The 19,633-nt window shown below is 34.1% G+C and overlaps 1 protein-coding gene across 3 annotated transcripts in view; it reads right to left on the bottom strand.

The window, feature by feature from the left end:
- LOC125074450 (unconventional myosin-Va) overlaps positions 1 to 19,415 on the bottom strand; it is a 56,673-nt gene extending 37,258 nt beyond the window's left edge. For 2 of the 3 annotated variants that reach the window (XM_047685815.1, XM_047685817.1), the window contains exons 1-12: positions 19,078 to 19,415; positions 7,567 to 7,689; positions 7,115 to 7,233; positions 5,927 to 6,009; positions 5,292 to 5,414; positions 4,288 to 4,418; positions 3,228 to 3,447; positions 2,477 to 2,584; positions 1,833 to 1,948; positions 1,124 to 1,370; positions 704 to 840; positions 95 to 293 (exon numbers count right to left, since the gene is read on the bottom strand). In XM_047685815.1, the coding sequence (XP_047541771.1) occupies positions 95 to 293; positions 704 to 840; positions 1,124 to 1,370; positions 1,833 to 1,948; positions 2,477 to 2,584; positions 3,228 to 3,447; positions 4,288 to 4,418; positions 5,292 to 5,414; positions 5,927 to 6,009; positions 7,115 to 7,233; positions 7,567 to 7,689; positions 19,078 to 19,104 (1,633 nt within the window). In that variant the 5' untranslated portion in view covers positions 19,105 to 19,415. The remainder of the gene's footprint in view (positions 1 to 94; positions 294 to 703; positions 841 to 1,123; positions 1,371 to 1,832; positions 1,949 to 2,476; positions 2,585 to 3,227; positions 3,448 to 4,287; positions 4,419 to 5,291; positions 5,415 to 5,926; positions 6,010 to 7,114; positions 7,234 to 7,566; positions 7,690 to 19,077) is intronic. The other variant, XM_047685816.1, reaches the window with a different exon arrangement.
- Positions 19,416 to 19,633: the final 218 nt, after the last annotated feature.

The raw sequence follows: 19,633 nt of genomic DNA, 5'->3' as shown, positions 1-19,633 counted from the left end.
TCGCCTACTTATACTATAAAAAAATAAGAACAGGCGTAAATACGGACCATTGGGGTTTAGTTGCAAGGAACCGCTTAGTGGAATCGAGACTCACCGGCGTCGCCGAACCTGGGCTTGAGGAAGTGCGGGTACTTGGCACACTTGTCGTGCAGTTTGGCCACGAAGCCGCGGTCGGAGCCCTGCGGCACGCGACACTCCTCGTCCAGGAGCGCCAGCACACCGAGCCTGTCCTCAATGAGGTTGATGCACGGCTGGTTGTCGTAGAAGTCGATCATCTTCCACGATATCTCTTCCTATCCGATTGTCAATATTTAATAAATTAACATCTTTGTAAATACATCTTTATCTCAAAATCTTGCTACAGATCATGACGTCGTGGACCACCCATACACTCATCACATACCTATCTACCGCCCAACAACGATACTTAATACCGTTGTTCCTTGTTGATGTTTGAAGATTGAGTAAGCCAGTATAATTACAGACACAATGGACAAAACATCATAGTTCTCAAGGTTGATAGCGGTGGTATTTTATAACAGTGCCATAGTCTATGGGCGGTGGTCATCACTTACCATCAAAAGGTGGTGACTCTTTGACCGTCCGGCTACATCTACTATGTTACAAAATAAATTAAAAAATATTAGTGTTAGTTATTTGAAAAACATACTCTATCTCTTTCTAATGTTCAATAAAACTATACCTTAATATATTCGTCCTGCTCTAACTTAAAGACGTGGGAGTTGAACTGCTGCTGTAACTTCTCATTGGCGTAATTGATACAGAACTGCTCGAAGGAGTTTATCTCGAATGTCTCGAACCCGTAGATATCCAGAACACCTTCGGGAGATCAATACGTTATTTGACATGTTTTTAATATAATTCCAACATATTTATTCTTAAACGTGGTTAAATAGATATAGGAAATATATACTTGGTAAAGAAAAATAAATTATATTTGCAATTGGGCTCTGACAAAACCAAATAATTGGAATTTCGCCAGATGAAAGATTATCAAGGAAAGTCCAAAAGTAAGTTGTTGATATGACTAAAAAATAATTTTAAATACCTTACAAAAGAAACCTATAGTTTTTGAAAAGCCATTTTCGACTTTAGAACTCACCGATAAAATGCTTTTTCGCATGCCCTGTATCCAAAGCCCTGTTCACGGCCTGGACGAGCCACGCGAACAGCTCCCCGTAGAGCCTCTTGGCGAGCGCGTCCCTGGCGAAGACGGCCTTGCGGATGTCCATCCGGGAGACGATGACCTCGTGCGCCGACGCGATCCGGCGGTGCGTGAGCCAGCGCGACAGCTCCAGCTTGGAGATCCCCAGCAGCGAGCACACCGCCACCAGGTGCTCGTCGTCCACCTGCGGCAGTGACCGCACTTATAAGCATTCCATATTGAAACGTAGCGCTGTCCACTATACGACGATACATGTTTTTGTGATATAGGACGGGTAAGTGGTCACCACCGCCCATAGACATTGGCGCTGTCAGAAATATTAACCATTCCTTACATCGCCAATGTCCCACCAACCTACGAGATGTATTTACACTGGCTGGCTCTTCAGACCAGAACGCAACAACAATAAGTATTCGATGAGTGGCACCTTTATGACTTTATACAAGCCAATCTGGGTGGCTTGTATAAAGTCATAAAATTAAATACGCTAATTCTATCTCGTAAAATAATATGATATCTTACAATTATAATTGAGATTATTATTAAAAAATTTAATTTATTTTTAATACTATTAATAAGCAAAAATTGCAACCTTATGGTCATCTTAAAAAAGGTTAAGACATAGTGGGATGGGGGTAATACTGACGTCGATGTAGGCGTCGTCCGCGTCGGCGTCGGGGTCGCACGCGAGCCGCACGTTGCCGAGGTGCAAGATGGCCGCCAGCACCGTGAACATGTTCTGCTGCTCGGACTCCGACACGCCTACGACATGTACCTCACTCAACGATAACTCCACGAACACTCACGAGGATAAGGTTGTTAATCCTTCACCACCGCAATTAAATTAAACATAATTACTTATTATCTTTAACAGATAATATATTTTATTTAGACGTAGATAAATTTAATAAAAATAAATGCATAACATAGCATCGCATGGTATAAATCTGGGATTTGTTAGTCTTTACTTTTTGTGTGTCTGCCTGTCTGTTTTTTTTATGTTATAGGGGGCAAACGAGCAGGAGGCTCACCTGATGGAAAGTGATTACCACCGCCCTTGGACATCTGCAACACCAGGGGGGTTGCAGGTGCGTTGCCGGCCTTTAATGTCTGTCAGTCTGAACGGCTGAACTGATTTTGACAAGACTTTCACTGACAGATAGCTGATGTATTAAGGAATAAATAAATAAGTAACATAGGCTACAACTATATATTTTTTGTTAAATTCAAACGTGCACGTAGTCGTGGGTACAGCTAGTTTTAAATATAAATACTTATAATAATACGTACCTAGTATTGAAAGGGCGTTCTTTGTGTCATTGAATGCCTTCAAGTCGTCCACTCCGTCGATGTTGGGACATCCGCCTTGGTTCAGATAGTGGAATGAGTCCTGATGATCTGAAAATATATATTTTAATGTTAATAAATTATTTAACTCAAAAGGTTGTAGGGATGGATTGATCTTTGTTACTCTTCACTCACAAACTACTGAACGCATTTGGATGAAATTTGTAATAGAGATAGTTTAAACCTTACAATACAAAGGCTACCTAAAGGCTGCTTTCCTCAGCACATGTGGGCGTTGCTGCGAAGGAGTTAGAACTAAATACGACACAATAAAATAAGAAGCTGGTCACAAATACTGATATGATGATGCACAAAAACAGACTCTTACTCTCCCAGTGTGAGCAGGCACAGAACGGCTTTACGTGCTGGCCGAGTCATTAGCTGGTCACGAGAATATCTTGACAGAAAAACCGAACACATATTTGTATTTACTAGACCGACCCAGAAGTCAAATTTGGAATATCGGACTCTAAAGTCGATATTTTTTGGTGGTTATTTTTATGGTATCGGTAGGCGGATGAGCAAATGGGCCACCTGATGGTTAGTGGTCACCGCCACCCATAGACAATCCTTACATTACCAACGCGCCACCCACCTTGGGAACTATGATGTTATGTCCCTTGTGCCTGTAGATAATGGCTGTCTTGTCAATTCACTAGAACGTATAAAATACAAAAAGGTATAAAACACTTACCCAACTTCAGTTCGGGCAAATAATGTGACGCGGAACACAATTGGTAGAATATATGGTAGTTCCGTTCTCCGGGACTCTGATACACGACCCTGGATTTTTCCAGGAGATATGTGCGCATGCTCGCACCGGATATCCGGTATTGATTGTCGAAGTGTATCTCGATGAATTTTCCGAAGCGGGAGGAGTTGTCGTTACGCGTTGTTTTTGCGTTGCCTATCGCCTAAATAATAAAATAACTTTACAATTGTGTCATTATAGTTATCATATTATTTTTTTGAAATGGTCTTTTCAGTAGACCATAGTATTTTGAATAGAACAGATCGAAATAAAAACTTATTACAAAGGTATATAGTAATGCAATAACTGAAATATAAAAATACGAACGGTCTACTGAGTAGACCAAATTTTAAAAGTATATTTTTATAGATCAAATAACAAAATAAATCAAATTATCGACAAAACACGTGATATAGAATATACAATTAAACCTACTGTCCCTAAGCCAACTAAAAAAATTCAAATACAGGTGACAGTGCTCTTCTAAAAACAGATGAGACATGACATGTGCTTAATACTGTTGAAATCATATTATTAATATATATTTAGTTTGCTTATTAATTTAATACAAGTTTATTTATTTACTTTTAAATAAGAAAACAGTGAATTTATATTTGTACTTTTTTTAGAACTAAGTTCTTTTACGCAGCTTACAGTAAACTACCAGAAATCATCACGTACGGAAAAAGCAGTTTACCCCCTCCAGGCGCCCTATACCTCTCCTTATCTTTCTATCCATCTCTTTTTACTACACACAGGTTTAAATAAAATTGTAAAAACATTTTTTAGTTAAATATTTTAATTTACACGAGATTTTTAATAACAGTTCAATTTTATTTATTATCATTTAATTATTCTCAAACGTTATTAAACTGTTTATAGCGAAATGGACTTCGTTCTAATCGAATGCCCCATGAGACCTCATTTTTAAATAAAACACATATTTATACATATATTTAAATTTAACATATTACTTTTTTATATAACAAATCATATGAGGTACCTCCATGATAGGGCTTGAAGCGAGGACTTTCCTCTCGACTTGAGTCTCGCTGGCATTACCACCAACAGCAGCAAAATATCGCATCGCGTATTTCGCTGATACCGTCTTACCAGCGCCTGACTCACCGCTCACTGTTTAACAGATAAACAAAAAAAAATCATATGTATATATATTCTATACTAATATTATGACTGGTTTGTTTGTTTGTATCGACTATTTAATGAGAAAGTTATATAACTCTCCATTGGTAGAATAAGGTTCTACATAAAACTGTTATATTATAATATAACATACATTAGAACGCCGATTATCCGAATTAATTGAGACCGAAAATTCGGATAATCGAACAGACTGGTAATAAGGAAAAACAAACTGTCACACATAGAATAAACTTTATTAAGTTTAACAAACACAGTTCTACAACCATAACAATTGAAATCTATCGACTCCACTTGTTCCAACTTGTTACGGCAGCACAAAGCAAAAAATACTTGGTATTAATTTTTTAGATCACGCTCAGGACCGACTCGGATAATCGGCGTTCTACGGTACATCTGTATTGTTCGGCCTTTTTTCCGACAATTTCAACCATCATTAATTTCCGTCAATTTAAACAAAATATTAATTTATTATACACCTAAACCTTCCCCCTGAATCACTGCATCCATTCTTGAAAACCGTATAAAAATACGGTTGATTTTAAGTTTATCTCGCGGTGAGGGGACTGCAACAGTCCACGAGACGGGGTTCGAAGAGCAACGTTTAATACAAGCGGTACTCCAAAGGGCAGTCTACGTTGCACCGTCCCATTTTATATTTCTAAATTATTTATTTGTTAAGCCTTGCGTACCTATTATACCTTGAAATTATTTACATTTAGAAAACAGAGGATACTGTACCATATCTTTCATTTAATTTTTTCTAGAAATAGTTCAGTAATGAATTAATAGAACAAACCTTATAAAAAAAATTCTATATACATTAATACAAAGACAATTGCTCACCGATAATACTCTGGTCCCTCCGTTCTCTCTCAAGTTTCGTGTAGGCCTCCTCTGATACCGCAAAGATATGGGGATCCAAGTCTCCCATGGACTGACCACGGTATGCCATAATTGTTTCATCACCTGTAGAAAATATATCATTTAAAAATCGGGGGGTCGTTAAAATACGGGCAATCAGTACTCAGTTTTCATGTTCTTGAGTTTTGTTAATAATTCATCTAGTGTTGGGCGATGAATGGAAACATCGTAAAGGGTGCATGTGTCAAATCAAATACATATGGTGGTAGGGCTTTGTTCAAGCCTGTCTGGGTAGATACCACCAGAGCTGATATCGAAAGACAAACAAAAGCGAGGTTCCACAGAAACGGACATAATTGAAGCCTAGAGAATCTTGTAACTTGCGTCCATCGTCAATCTATCTGAACTGATACTACGCCTCAGAGATACTCCACTTTATGTCCTTGAGATACTAAATTTCCAAGTCTAAGGTATTTCTTTCCAAACCGCTTTTGACATTTGACAATCAATAAACTATTAATTCTATATTGAATGAAGATTGAAATTTTTGAATGTATTATTAAATTTTAATTATTTGAAATCAAAAGCATATAAACTTGTCTATCTGCTGTACTTACCGTATATTGGTAAATCGTAGTAAGGATTGATAGCGACAAGCACGATCCCACAATACGTGTAGATGGCATTTCGATCGCAAAATCTGTAACAAAAAAGTATTTGATATCAATTCTAAGTGATTGAGACTACGGTCTACTGATGAGACCACGGTCTACTGAAAAGACCGCGTCAATAAAAGGCATAAATAAAAAGTTAATTTATTAATTACTAAGTTTTTCGTTAATTGCAAACGATTATAAATAAATACTTTAATTATTTCTAAGGATTGATTCATTATTTTACGGATTTTTTAATCAATTTCATGTTTTTGTTAGTCAACAAATGTTGGTTCACTGACTTTGAACCGAGTGAAGTCGCTCGACCGTATTGAAGTGTCAAATGATATTCTGAAACACATATGACCAACGCTTTTGGTGATCTGCGACCAATCTACAAACGCATCCATAAAAAGAGACCCAATCCCAACATTGGCACAAATTATTAATGGATAATCTCTTTGTATCTATTAAGTTGGATTTCCATTGGAACAAATTGTTTTGAATAATAATATGTACAGTGTTGAGTATCGTATTGTTTGAACAGGTGGGGCCATGTGGTAATAAGTAGTATTTATACAATAGATCACATTTAATATAACAGCAGTCAATAAGACCGTACTATACAATCAATCTGTGTTAGGAATCACATTTTATTTCATTTAAAAAAGCTAATACATCTAAGTAGTGCAAAACCCTACAATAAAAGTATTGTTTCCACTGGCGACAGGATGGCTGGTTCATTTATTGCCCAGATGATCAGAATTGCGATTCAACAGGGAAATGCTAGCATTCCAATTCTTATTACATATTAAAAAAAACTTCGACGTAGTACATTGAAGCACTATATAACCAACAAATTTTAAATCTGCAAGTGTGGGGGTTCCACAAGGAATTATTTTAGGTCATATTCTATTTTTAATGTTTATTAAAGGCGTTATAATATTTTAATAAATATTATTTTAATAATATTTGATTCATTTGAAATTGTCGACATTTTGAATTGCGTACATAATACATATATCAAGCTTAAGTTCCATTTACTTTAACTAAAATACAACCTTTTTATTATTCTTAATTTTATCCGTAAACTTGTTTCAATGATTATTGTGACAAAAAACGAGCTTCTTCTATTGAAAACTAATTACTAACCTGACTTTTAGATTGTGTAGCACAGCCGGTTCGTGTAGATACGACAGTGATGTGAGATCGTTTTGTCCGATCAACAATGATGGATTCCGTAGTGGTGGTAACTTCGTTTCGTCTGCGATCTAAAATATACCAAAACTTTAACATTTGATATAAAAATAATACAAAGCGATAACTACTCAGTTCCGTTCTATCTATCGATTGGTTTCAATGTAATTAATGCATATTTTTAGAACTCTTAATTTGGGTACTTATCAACGATCTTATCAGTAAATGAACTGCGACTTAGTTCGAATGATAAAAAATCCCTACGGATTTCTAAGAAATATTCTAATGTTGCATGTGTTTCTTAACATTAAAAAATCCTAGTAAAATATTCTTCTGCAACTTTATCTCTTGTTTTCTAGTCGTTGGGTTTACTTATCATCTCCCAGCTTTCCAGAAATCATACTCACTTTAATCTGTCGAATTTCACCAGTCTGGTCTATCTTCACGATGAGGACACCGGAACGGTAATCACTGGTCACGGTTGCACCCTCCCATACGTATAGAGGATGCTCCACCCATATACGGGCATCCTATAAAACAATATAAGAAAATTAACATGCATGCAAATTGTAAACAATGTCTTCTAGAAGGAAATATAAAATATCGTGAATGTGGACGTGAGCTGAGATGGCCAAATAGTTAGAATGGGCGTGACAGTTTAAGTAAGAAATTATTAAATAATTAGACGACTACAAAAACGCTTACATTTTTTACTGTGTGTTTTAAAACGTTCGCTGCGGCATCATTTTTTTATTTTTTACATTCCTGCGGTACGGGGCGTTTAAGACCTCGTATGAAAACTATCATACTACCGGTACGGGGCTTATTAGACCCCGTAACGTTTAAGAAACTAAAACTTGATGTGATGTGATGCTATGATGTTATCGAATTTTATTTGATCAGTGCGGTACATGGTCAAGGAGACCCCGTATTAGGTATAATAGTATTCTGTTTTCAATAGGCATCATTTAATATATTTATCACTTTCCTAGAATATATCAAATAGACGTTACGGCCTCCGCACGACAGAGAGGTCTATGATTTACTTAGCCGCACCGTAAGGAAGATGCATACGAGGCGCATTAGACCTCGTTCCGCATTGAACGTGTTAATAAATTCTGTAATAATAATAATAATTAGATTTAAATTATTTTTGAATTGTATTGATAACATTGATACTAAATAAGAGGGTACTTTTATTTTTCTGTTCAATATTTTGAATCATGTGATTTGTAGTAAGCATAAGTAGTATATAAGTGATGGATGCGTACAGGACACTTTTTACTCATTACTCTTCCCTGGAGCAGAAAATTGTTAATATTTAAGGTTTGATATAATTTTGTGATTAAGTATAATTGTTATTGCTTGTTAAATTATTGATGATATATGAATTGTGTTTTTTTGCAATTATCAAAATACAAAGTTAGTATTAAAGTAATCGGTGTTGTTATGTAAACATTAATTAATACAATATTACGTTTACTACACCTATTATAATGGTTAAATAAATATTTGTTTCGTATATAATCTTTTATTGTTTTATAACCTTAAAATATAATAAAATAATAAACAAATAGATTGTTCTTAAAATATCCTGACATAATGTATAAAAGTCTCTATAAAAAAATCTAACGCGTGAATTTTAACGATGATTGTGCAAACCACGCAAACGCCACTAAATTCAGATTGGACCAGCGTGGTTGAATTAGCTGAAAACCTTCTCCTCAAAGGGAGAGAGGATTTAGCCAAAGATTGGGACATGCACAGCCGTTACTTAACATTTTTATTACGTAATTGAACTTATTACATAATTCTATTAAAGATATCACGAGGAAAAACTTAGTGATTATTTGAATCCTTTAATTGAATTACATCAGCACGTTAATCACATACAATGAATACTAACGAAACGCTTTATCATGGACTAGCTACCCTGCCTGGCATCGTACGGCTACGGTTTATACTTAAGGAAAGATATATAACTAATATATCCATATATGTAAAAATTATGATCCTCTGCCCAAAGGTCGCCTGGAAGAGCTCGCTGTTTAGCGATAAGCCGCCTGTTGCACCTCAAGCAACTTTTGTGTAGCAAAATTGTAATTTTTAGTTTTATGTTTGAGTGCAATAAAGAGTTAATAAATAAATATTTTTTTTTTTTTATGGACCAGGAACCTTTCGAAAACGTACGCAAAAGTCGCCGAAGTGTTCATCACAATCGGATGAATCTGAACGGTTTCAGAACGCGTGGTGGACCAAAATACACACATTCATTTTTATTAAAAAGTTGAAAAAAAAAGATGTTCTCTTTAATCAAGCAAAACGCCTATTAATGCATTCTATCTATATTAAAGAGTCAAAAGTTACAGCGTAAGACGCTTACACAGCCAAATCACTGAATCGGATTTAATTAAATTTGGTATACAATGTAAACAAGCTTGAACCCTAAGAAAAGTCATAGGCTATGTTCTCTTACTTATCACTTGACAGCGAAACCCTAAAATAAGAGCAGAGCTGCAGGCGAATATTTGTATTACATATACAGAAAACACGTTGGAAGAAGAAGGGATTAATTGAGTTACAATTTATTCGTCATTTCTCGTGTTTATACAATGTTCGTCACTGTTTCTTTTAAATAATCAATATTATTGTGGCTATACGTAATGTTGTTGTAAATATACCGCGATGCCACCGCAAGTATGTCAGACTCGTCAAAACATCCCGAATTCCCTCTATCTCCGACCTTATAGATATCCCAATCAACTATTTTCTAGGAAGAAAACATTTGTTTCATGATTTAAGTAACCGGACGGACAATTGGGCCACCCGATTGTAAGGTCACCCCCACACTTAGACATTGGTTAACCCCTTACATTGCCCATATGAAAGAAGATGTTATGTCCCTAGCTACACTGACCCAATAAATCGGAACTGTAACCAAAATACTAAGTATTCCTGAATCTATGGCGGGCTTGCACAAAGTCCTTTATATTTTTACATACATTACATTAGCAGCCTGTAAATTTCCCACTGCTGGGCTAAGGCCTCCTCTTTCTTTGAGGAGAGAAGGTTTGGAGCATATTCCACCAAGCTACTCCAATTCGGGTTGGTGGAATACACATGTGGCAGAATTTCGTTGAAATTAGACACATACCGGTTTCCTCACGATGTTTTCCTTCACCGCTGAGCACGAGATGAATTATAAACTCAAATTAAGCACATGAAAATTCAGTGGTGCCTGCCTGGGTTTGAACCCGAAATCATCGGTTAAGATGCACGCGTTCTATACCACCATAAAACTATATGCGAGCGACTTTTAAATGTACCTATGATGAAGTATTACACGATTCGTGTACTGGAAGTAATAAGAGCGCAATAACATTGAAGACAATATAGGATTCGAGTTTAGTAATTTCAGTTCATCGGTGGCAGTTCAATAGCAGTTGGTATTTACTGGGGTTAATTAAGAGCGTAAGAATAACATCAAACTGCAATTTTATAAATTTCAGAATTGAATATCGTGATAGCACAGCGATGTTATCAATTCCTCGTTACGTATATTGTTAATCGACACCATAAAGATCATTCTTATCGGAAATAAGCATAATATCAGAATATAAAAAAAATAATGGAAATCCAGAGCTAAAAGAACCCGGCCAAGTGGGAGTCGGGCTCGCGCACGAAGGGTACCATACCATTATCTATAAAAACGACAAAAATATCATGCCTGTTGTATGGGCCACACTTTCATATTTATTTTATTGTCTTTAATATTTTTTTATAGCGGAACAGAAATACGTCATTCGTAAAAAACTGTCTATCTATCACGGTTCTTGAGATATAGACTGATGACGGACAGCGGAGTATTTTTTTTATTTTTTTTATGGCATTGGTTGGCGAGCATATGGGCCACCTGATGGTCCACCGCCCATAGACAAAGGCGCTGTAAGAAATATTAACCATTCCTTACATCACCTATGTGCCACCAACCTTGGGAACTACAATACAGAGTACTGTTATTTGGCAGTTATTATATATTTGTAATAGGGTCCGTTTTCTTTGGGTACGGAACCCTAAAACAACTAAGCGACAAGACTATCATTACTTGAACCCTGTTGGCGGTTATATAATAAGATTGTAACTCTTAATCGACGATACAAGAGAACATCTTGAGGAAACCTGACGAATGTAAATCTCCCACGTGTTACAGCGTGGTTGAATAGGCTCTTAAACTTCTCCTGAAAAACGAGAGACGCTAGTTCAGTTCAAGCTGGCTGACATATATGGTTTAATAAAGGTTTAGGGTCGTATTACGTCAAGGAAACGCTAGTTTCGACCACTCGGTAGTACTAATATATCATTAGCTTGAAATCTCACATAATACACTTAGGGAAGCCGGAAATTAAAAGCCTAAGATGGCTGTTGGAAAACGCTTGCTTTGTTCTTCTGCTAAAGAATATACGCGTTTATTGCATCATGACAGTGTAACTACAGAAGCATAACAGTTTATTCTAAGACTAGCTGTGCCCGCGACTTCGTGCGCGTTTGAATTTAACAAATAAAACTTAACAAAAAATTACTTCTTATTACATCAGCTATCTGCAATTGAAAGTCCCGTCAAATTCGGTCCAGCCGTTCCGGAGATTAGCCGGGACAATTAGACAGACAGAAAAAAATAAAAAAATTTTTTTTTTGGTATTTGTACCGTGTGTATATGCATTTAGTAAAAAGCGGTTATTTTAATATTACAAACAGACACTCCAATTTTATTATATGTATAGATTATCGTATAGGTTTTAAGATATTGATGTTATCCGACTGATTTTGGTTACGGCGACCAATCTCTCAACCAACTGTGCAGGACGTAGTATAGTGCACAAGAATTTGCACATACACAAGTACACAACCTATTCTCTCCCTAATAGTCAAATGTCACTCGGCAAATCGGATGCCACCGGAAAGAGTTCAGGCGCACGACCAACGACATTCCGTGTATTCCGAGGCACGGGAGTAAACACTTCAAACATCCAGAATTCGGACGATAGAAAAACAACACTAACTTTTATCTAAAATGCTGGAAACTGACCGTACATAGAGTAAATAATAAAGAAATAAAGTTTTATCAACAAAGAACAACTTCAACTTAGATGTTTAGTATTCAAGAATATGTATTTAATTCTAAGTGTTTATATAACATCAAATATAATCATTAAATTATGATAATCAATGACGCATAGTACCCACAATTCACGATCTGACGTTTTCTCCGGTGAGTTTCAACACTCACAGGTACGACTCTACTATAGCTAACTTAACTCTATTGCACCCATAGGAGAACAGCCGAATAAACAACATTTGACAGCAAATTGACGCGATATCATTGGTCGAGAGTTTGATTAATCTATGATATTCACTATGGATTTAAGATGAATAGCGAAAAAACGGCGTTTTGTACGTCGACAAAACTGTTATCGGAAATTTGGAAGTAAAATTAAATTGGATAAAAGTACAAAGAAAACCTTTTAATGGCAAATCACATGAAATACGTAAACCTAATGTTTTTTTATGTTTATTCCTAGTTCGATTGGAATAGGCTTATGATACATCTTTTTTTATGTCAAACATAAGCTTAAGTACAATAATCCAATTAACAAAAATTAGTTCAACCCACATTCGAAACAGAAATCAGTCAAACAGATAATGCCACTTGTACGTTCAGGCGTCTTAATCAATACCTTTGCTTCATATGAAGGTTGAATATCATACACATTAAAAAAGTAAAGTATTTAAATATAGAATGGAATTCATTCGTTTTATTCAACGACAGACGTTATAAAGATTACACAGATCACTAATAACTGCAGATGAACGAAAATACTTTCGACAGATAATAATTGATTATAACTATTTTATCAAAATATTTCCCGCCCATTTCATGTTTTTTTTTTGGCACAAATGTTCTATTTTAATTTTTTGTTAGAAACGAACTGAATTACAACTATAAAGAAGACATTTAAATGTTATGCATACTTTCAATTTAAATTACTACAATTGTCATGAAACTTGTAATTAAAAATTTAAGATGGTAAGCCTTTTATACTCAAACAGTTATCGCCCGAGGTTTTAGGTTTAAAAAGTAGCCATTGTCCTTCCATGGAGTTCAAGTTTGCTTCATACCAAATTCCATCAAATTCGCTTCAGTGGTTTCGACGCGAAAGAGCAACAGACACACAGACGGAGCTACTTTCGCGTTTATAAAATTATTATCAGATATTGTAAATCAATAGAGACAAACAAATAAAATTACAGAAATAACCTTTTTCAATTAACAATCTAAGCCGTTATAAAATTAACTGCTTGTGAAAACCGTTGAATAAATTTTAGTCAATTTGCTATTCTGCTAGAATAAACTCGAAATATACATTCAAAAACGAGATACGCGACATTGACCGTTATAATTATAACATTTAAAGGAAACAAGCATCAAAATAGCGTATCACCGTAAGTCTGTTTATAACATTTCACGAATCAAATGCGAAGTTACAAAATGTCATTTCAATCAATTCAAATCTGGGCTTACGTTCTTTAGTGCTCCATTTGTTAACTATTCATTTACACTGGTTAAAGGTAACGCGAAATTCGCATGTATTTAGCACAAGCTTTACCATAAAACGATAACGACGCATCTTGTTTAATTAAGTTATTTAAAAGTATGGAAGCTAAAACGCATACTTAACGACCAACGTGGCAAGTTTCGACGCCGTGTCCTGGAAATGTACGACGTGGATCGTAAGAAATCAAAACACGGCGTCAAATCGTGGTACGATGCACGATCGCTTTGATCTAGTGGCTAGATATAAGACAGATCCAAAGGTCCTGAGTTGTAACTCCCGGTCAGGCCAACAAATAGTTATTGGGGTTTTCTATCAAAGAATCTTCGACAGTTTGGAGTCTGGAAGTGTGTAATCTTCCGTGACTCGGAAAGCACGTAATAACCGTTGGCCTTGAGCCTGAACTCTTTCCTATCGTGTCGGATTGGCTATCCCATCAGATTCTGAGAGTGTGTGAATAGGGACCTGTGTTTGTGCGCACACTTCTACAATATAATATTTTCTCCATAGTTGATTGGTATCCTTTGAGACACATGACTGTATTTTTAGATATTGAAAAAGAGTAACTACTGAGTTTCTTGCCGGTTCTTCTTGGTAGAATCTACATTATGAACCGCTGGTAGCTTTACTTTAAATAGTTTGTTAAATGACGATAAGTGCTTGTAAAAGCCTACTTGAATAAAGTATATTTTGATATTGAGATTAGCTGCCGTGAGCTAAATCGATCAGGACAACATTACTTTGCCCGGCACCTCTATAGATTTTACGAGAGACATCAGTCGTTCCCTGTCATCTTTATTTAAAAATGTCTGCGTTAATCTTGGGATAAGTACATTATCCTATAATTACACCGTCAGGATGAAATCAATTAAGAATAGTACTGCTGATCTCTAAGAATGTTCACTTCACAGAAATATATGGCTAGCGTGTAGCGAGTTAGTGGTACTAAATGTTTGAAATAATTTTGTAATGGCGACCCACATTAGATCAGTCTATTCTGTTTTAACCCCAAGATGACAAAAGCTAAATAAACAACATTTGACATCAAATTGACGCGATGTCATTGGACGACTTGAATAATCTTTAATATTAATTATGGATTTTCGTAAAAAATGCCGTTTTGAATGTCGACGAAGCTGTCATCGAAATTTTGGAAACAGCACACAAAATAAACGCCTCATATTACACTTCTCCACTAACTTTATAAACCACATCACGACTGAGCTTACATGAATTTCGAACATTTGTAAATTAGACATTACGGGCTCCCAGCCAAGAACTATTGCCAAAGTTTTTCGATACATTACTTATGGCATTCTTTATATTTAAGTTTTTTTATTTCCACAAATACTCTTGGGCGTCGATAAAATTACTTATGGCATCTTTATGTTGCTTTAAGTGTATTTTTTATTTCCACAAATTCTCTTGGGCGTCGAATTTAGATACCAAATAATGTATAAATGTTGTTTCGTCATTTAAATGACAAATCAATGGTGAAAATGATGTCCTACCTGTAAACAAAAACCGTTTGCCGTGTGACACTCCGTTGGAACGAAGTCGCTATCTATACTAATATTATAAATGTGAAAGTAACTCTATCTGTCTGTCTGTCTGTCTGTCTGTCGCTCTTTCACGGCCAAACCAATGACCCTAATTTAACGAAATTTGGTACGAAGCAAACTTGAACTCCAAGGAAGGACAGAGGCTACTTTTTTGCCTAACACATGACAACCAACCCCTAAACCGCGAGCGAAGCAGCAGGCGACAACTACTATTATATGTATGAAATAAACAATGTTTGAGAATAATTAAATTAATAGAAATCTTGTAGAGTAATCCCGAGAGAATTGAAACAATAACATAAAATGAGTTTAAATTATGTTATACCAAAACCGTATATAGTAAAAAAGGACAGAGAGGAAACAGATCGAGCTGAATCAGTGTCTTATAGATAGACAAGTTAATAGGTGAGTTCGTAAGTATTTACCGACCCCTTGGAAAACTTATTTCGACGATTAAATGTCAGTGTAAAATGTATTACTTAAAAGTACATTACATTTGCTAACTAATTGTCGCTTATCTATAATCAGTTTGGAAAGAAATAATTCAGATAGAAAGGGTTAAAGATAAGATGACCAAGAAGATGGACAAGTTCAAGAAAAGATTCACTACAAATATGACCACAATGCCGAAAACGGGTAAAATTCAAATATAACTGCCCATTCCCATTCCCGTCCCGTCGAAAGTCAGTTAAGGCAAACGATTTTATAAGTATAGACCAGCGACCCGCCCCGGCTTCGCACGGCTGCAATTCTAATACTACATATACAACAGAAGGTCTTTATATACAACGGGTTCAGATTTTTTGTCATTAGACAATAGGTACAAACCGCTGTATCCTTTATATAAACCTTCCACTTGAAACACTCTATCTATTAAAAAAAAACCGCATCAAATTCCGTAACGTAGTTTAAAAGATCTAAGCATACACAGGGACAGACAAATAGAACAAACAGCGGGAAGCGACTTTGTTTTATACTAGTGATATAAAACAAAGATAATGGGTGCTGGCAACCATTTGGAGGTTTAAAGGATGAATGAGCCAATGTAACTACAGGGACATAATAACATAGTTCCCAAGGTTGGAGTGCTTTGGAAATGTGAGAAATGATTTCCTATGTCTATGGGTGGTGGTGACCACTTAACAGCAGGTGGTCCATCTGCCATCCATCATCCTATTTCATAAAAAAAAAACACAAAATACTAAACTAACCTAAGGAAAATGTATTTAATATAATTATGTTTTAGTGTTACCCGATTTATTTCTGCTACCAATAATGATTAAATACGACTAAAGATAATCTTAAACACAGAAACAGGTATTGATTGTTATTATTGATATTTTTTATCTTATTGGAGTAAGTAATCAGAATATTGTATACATTTTTTTTTTTTATAAAATTTATTTAAAAAATGTTAAGAAGTGACAGGAGGCTGAAAATGAGGATAACATGTTATTTATCTGTGCAATCAGACTAAATGTCGTATTAAGAAAATTAAAAAAATATTTATTAGATGTTGGTAACAGTGTTCCCCAACAGTCCAAATCGATGGTTACATGGTTAACCAAAATAAAAATATGTTTCATCAAAATCTGTTTAGGATGTGAAGAATTAAAAACAATTGAATATCTGAATTTTGTACTAAATAAATATTCATTACTACAAATAAATTAATCATAACATTATTAAGACATTGTAATATAATGTTTAGTTAATGTCCTTATTATCTTTAACAAACAGGTTTCCTTGATGCTATCATCTACAAAGTAAGATGTCTGACATCATATTCTCTAAGCTAAAACTAGCTGAAGTGTTTATTTAAGACAAAAAAAGTTATGTAAATACAATATAATGGAAATAAAGATTATTTATGACTGACCTTGGTCTGTGTTCAATTTAAAAAAAAAAAAAACATTTTTGTTATTTTATATTAAACATCCTGAGGTACTAGGTGCTAAAACATACTAGTTTATCCAATGGCTCATTATTATGCTATTCACTGTTAACTGTCACCCTGACAATTAGTAGTACAACTTGACATAAGTTGGTTGTAACTAGGTAGATTTTTTTTTTTTATTAAATCTTACATTCTCACTATACATAGACAGGCTGAATGCATTTACATAGTTACTGGATAAAAATAGTTTATATGAAATTATCTGTCAATAATAATTTTATTGTAATTTATGTTTTTATCTAATGTTTTTATCATAGATTTTATTGATATGTCTCTATAATTAAATTTAATTTGATAACTATGTATTTAAACATTCTCAATAATTAAATCATCCAGTTCTAAATTTGAACAATAAAATAAACAAGACATGTCACTCTATAGATAATTCTATGGATTATAAAATATTCATATTTGCATATAAATATATATGCATTGATGTAAAAAATATATCGTATACATAAGATATTATATATTTAATTTTAATTGTCAAAGAGAGCTACCAAGTTATTTGTCAGTTCATCAAAGTTTTCTAATTGAATATTCAACTGCTTCAATTATTGATAGTCAACAAAAAACTACTACTTGCTCGGAAAAGAAAATACTCTGACCTGAGAAGTACCAGCAAATATTATAAGGAGATCTACATTCCAAACCTGTTTTATTTTAAAATTATGTTTAAAAAAAAATTTTTGCAAATTCCTTATTGAACATAGTAATTATTCCATCCTTTTATATATTTTGAATTTGCTAACCTCATTTTATTGATGACAAAACCTATTAATGATAGAATCAGTCCCGGAAACCCCTTATCTTGTGTGTAATAAAGCTATGAAAAGTCATTCATGTAATTGCAAATTACTTGTATGTACAATGAATGAATGAAATAATAATAATAATGCTTGAATGAGTTGTCAATAACATTCAACCCACTCTTTAATAGAGAAAAGTCAAGTTGAGAAATTTAAAGTATTATTAATTTTTATATAGATATTGGTTGACTAAGACTTAAACAAAATATTCACTATGTTTATTTAATTATTAAATTCAATTAGTCATTTCATTTTAATGATTTTTTTTTAATAATATGTAAAACCTTATCTATACAAATTATATTATTGAGTCATATTATCAAACAGAAATGTGATAAATTTTATTTTATATTGATATTATAATTTTAGTTATAAATAAGGTTTTATTGCTCATAAATAAATACTTGAAGGTATTCCATGTAATTGAATAAACCAATTAAAAGTTATGGAGTAAATAACAAAATATTATAAACATATATTTTTCTTTTATTATTTAATGTACAAACTAGTAAGATTCTAGCAAGAAAAAAAAACTATTAAAGAGAAGAAATTCTTCTTGATTTAATTTAAAAAAAAATGTTTTGTTTTTTTTTTCAAAAAACTAATATTAATTATTGTTATAAAAAAGAGGTAGCTTTATTTGTGTTAGTAATCATGTCAATTTGTTTTTAAATGTAATGTGCATCTTGACCTAGATATTCAGCCACTGTGATGCAATAGTAAACATAAAAATCTGCAATAAAATTGTCTTTATGAATTATTCATATTAAAAGTGTGTGAACAATATGATTACATGCATTTGACACAGATAGTGAAAGCGATCATTATCTCGTTAATCTATAACATCCGTAATAATTTAAAACGAGATTACATTTAAATTAAAAATATATTATTCGAATTCTAAAATCAAAATTTTGACGGAATACCTTATCAGAATAAAAAAAAAAAAACAAAATAGAAACAAATGATAAAATGTTACCTTCGTGTATAATTCCTTCGTAGTCATTTTGGGGTTTCAATCGAACAATTTAAAAAATATAACACAATAATAACTGATTTATTATTTCACCACGAGTTCGGAACTTCGAAAATCCATTTTAGAAATAAGGTAGATTTAAAATTGCTAAAATATGATGCGAAATGCGAGACGTCACTGCATTATTGACATGTGTCAAAATTACAACTAAAGTTCGTGAGGTCAAATTCAACAAAACACGAACAAATTTTCTCCTCTCGAGAATAGTTCATATTTTCCGGGTGGAACTAAACGTTACGTAAAAAGTGACTAGAATAAAAAACAATAAGTGCTAACAATGCAGAGGGAAGTTATTATCATTTTGTTCACATGAGTGTTGCCATTGTTATGACTTCACATAAATAGGTAATGTAGGTCAATTAAACGCGTTCCATTTCACGCGAAAACTAAAAATTAGTTCAACTCAATTTGGCAGAAAGAATACGGCAATAAAAGGCTATCTATAGGCAGTAATGTTTTATTAATATTTTTATATCAGTCACATACGAAAATTTTATGG

Source organism: Vanessa atalanta, chromosome 27, assembly GCF_905147765.1.
Source record: "Vanessa atalanta chromosome 27, ilVanAtal1.2, whole genome shotgun sequence".
Lineage (NCBI taxonomy): Eukaryota > Metazoa > Arthropoda > Insecta > Lepidoptera > Nymphalidae > Vanessa > Vanessa atalanta.
This window is presented reverse-complemented; position numbering and strand designations above follow the sequence as displayed.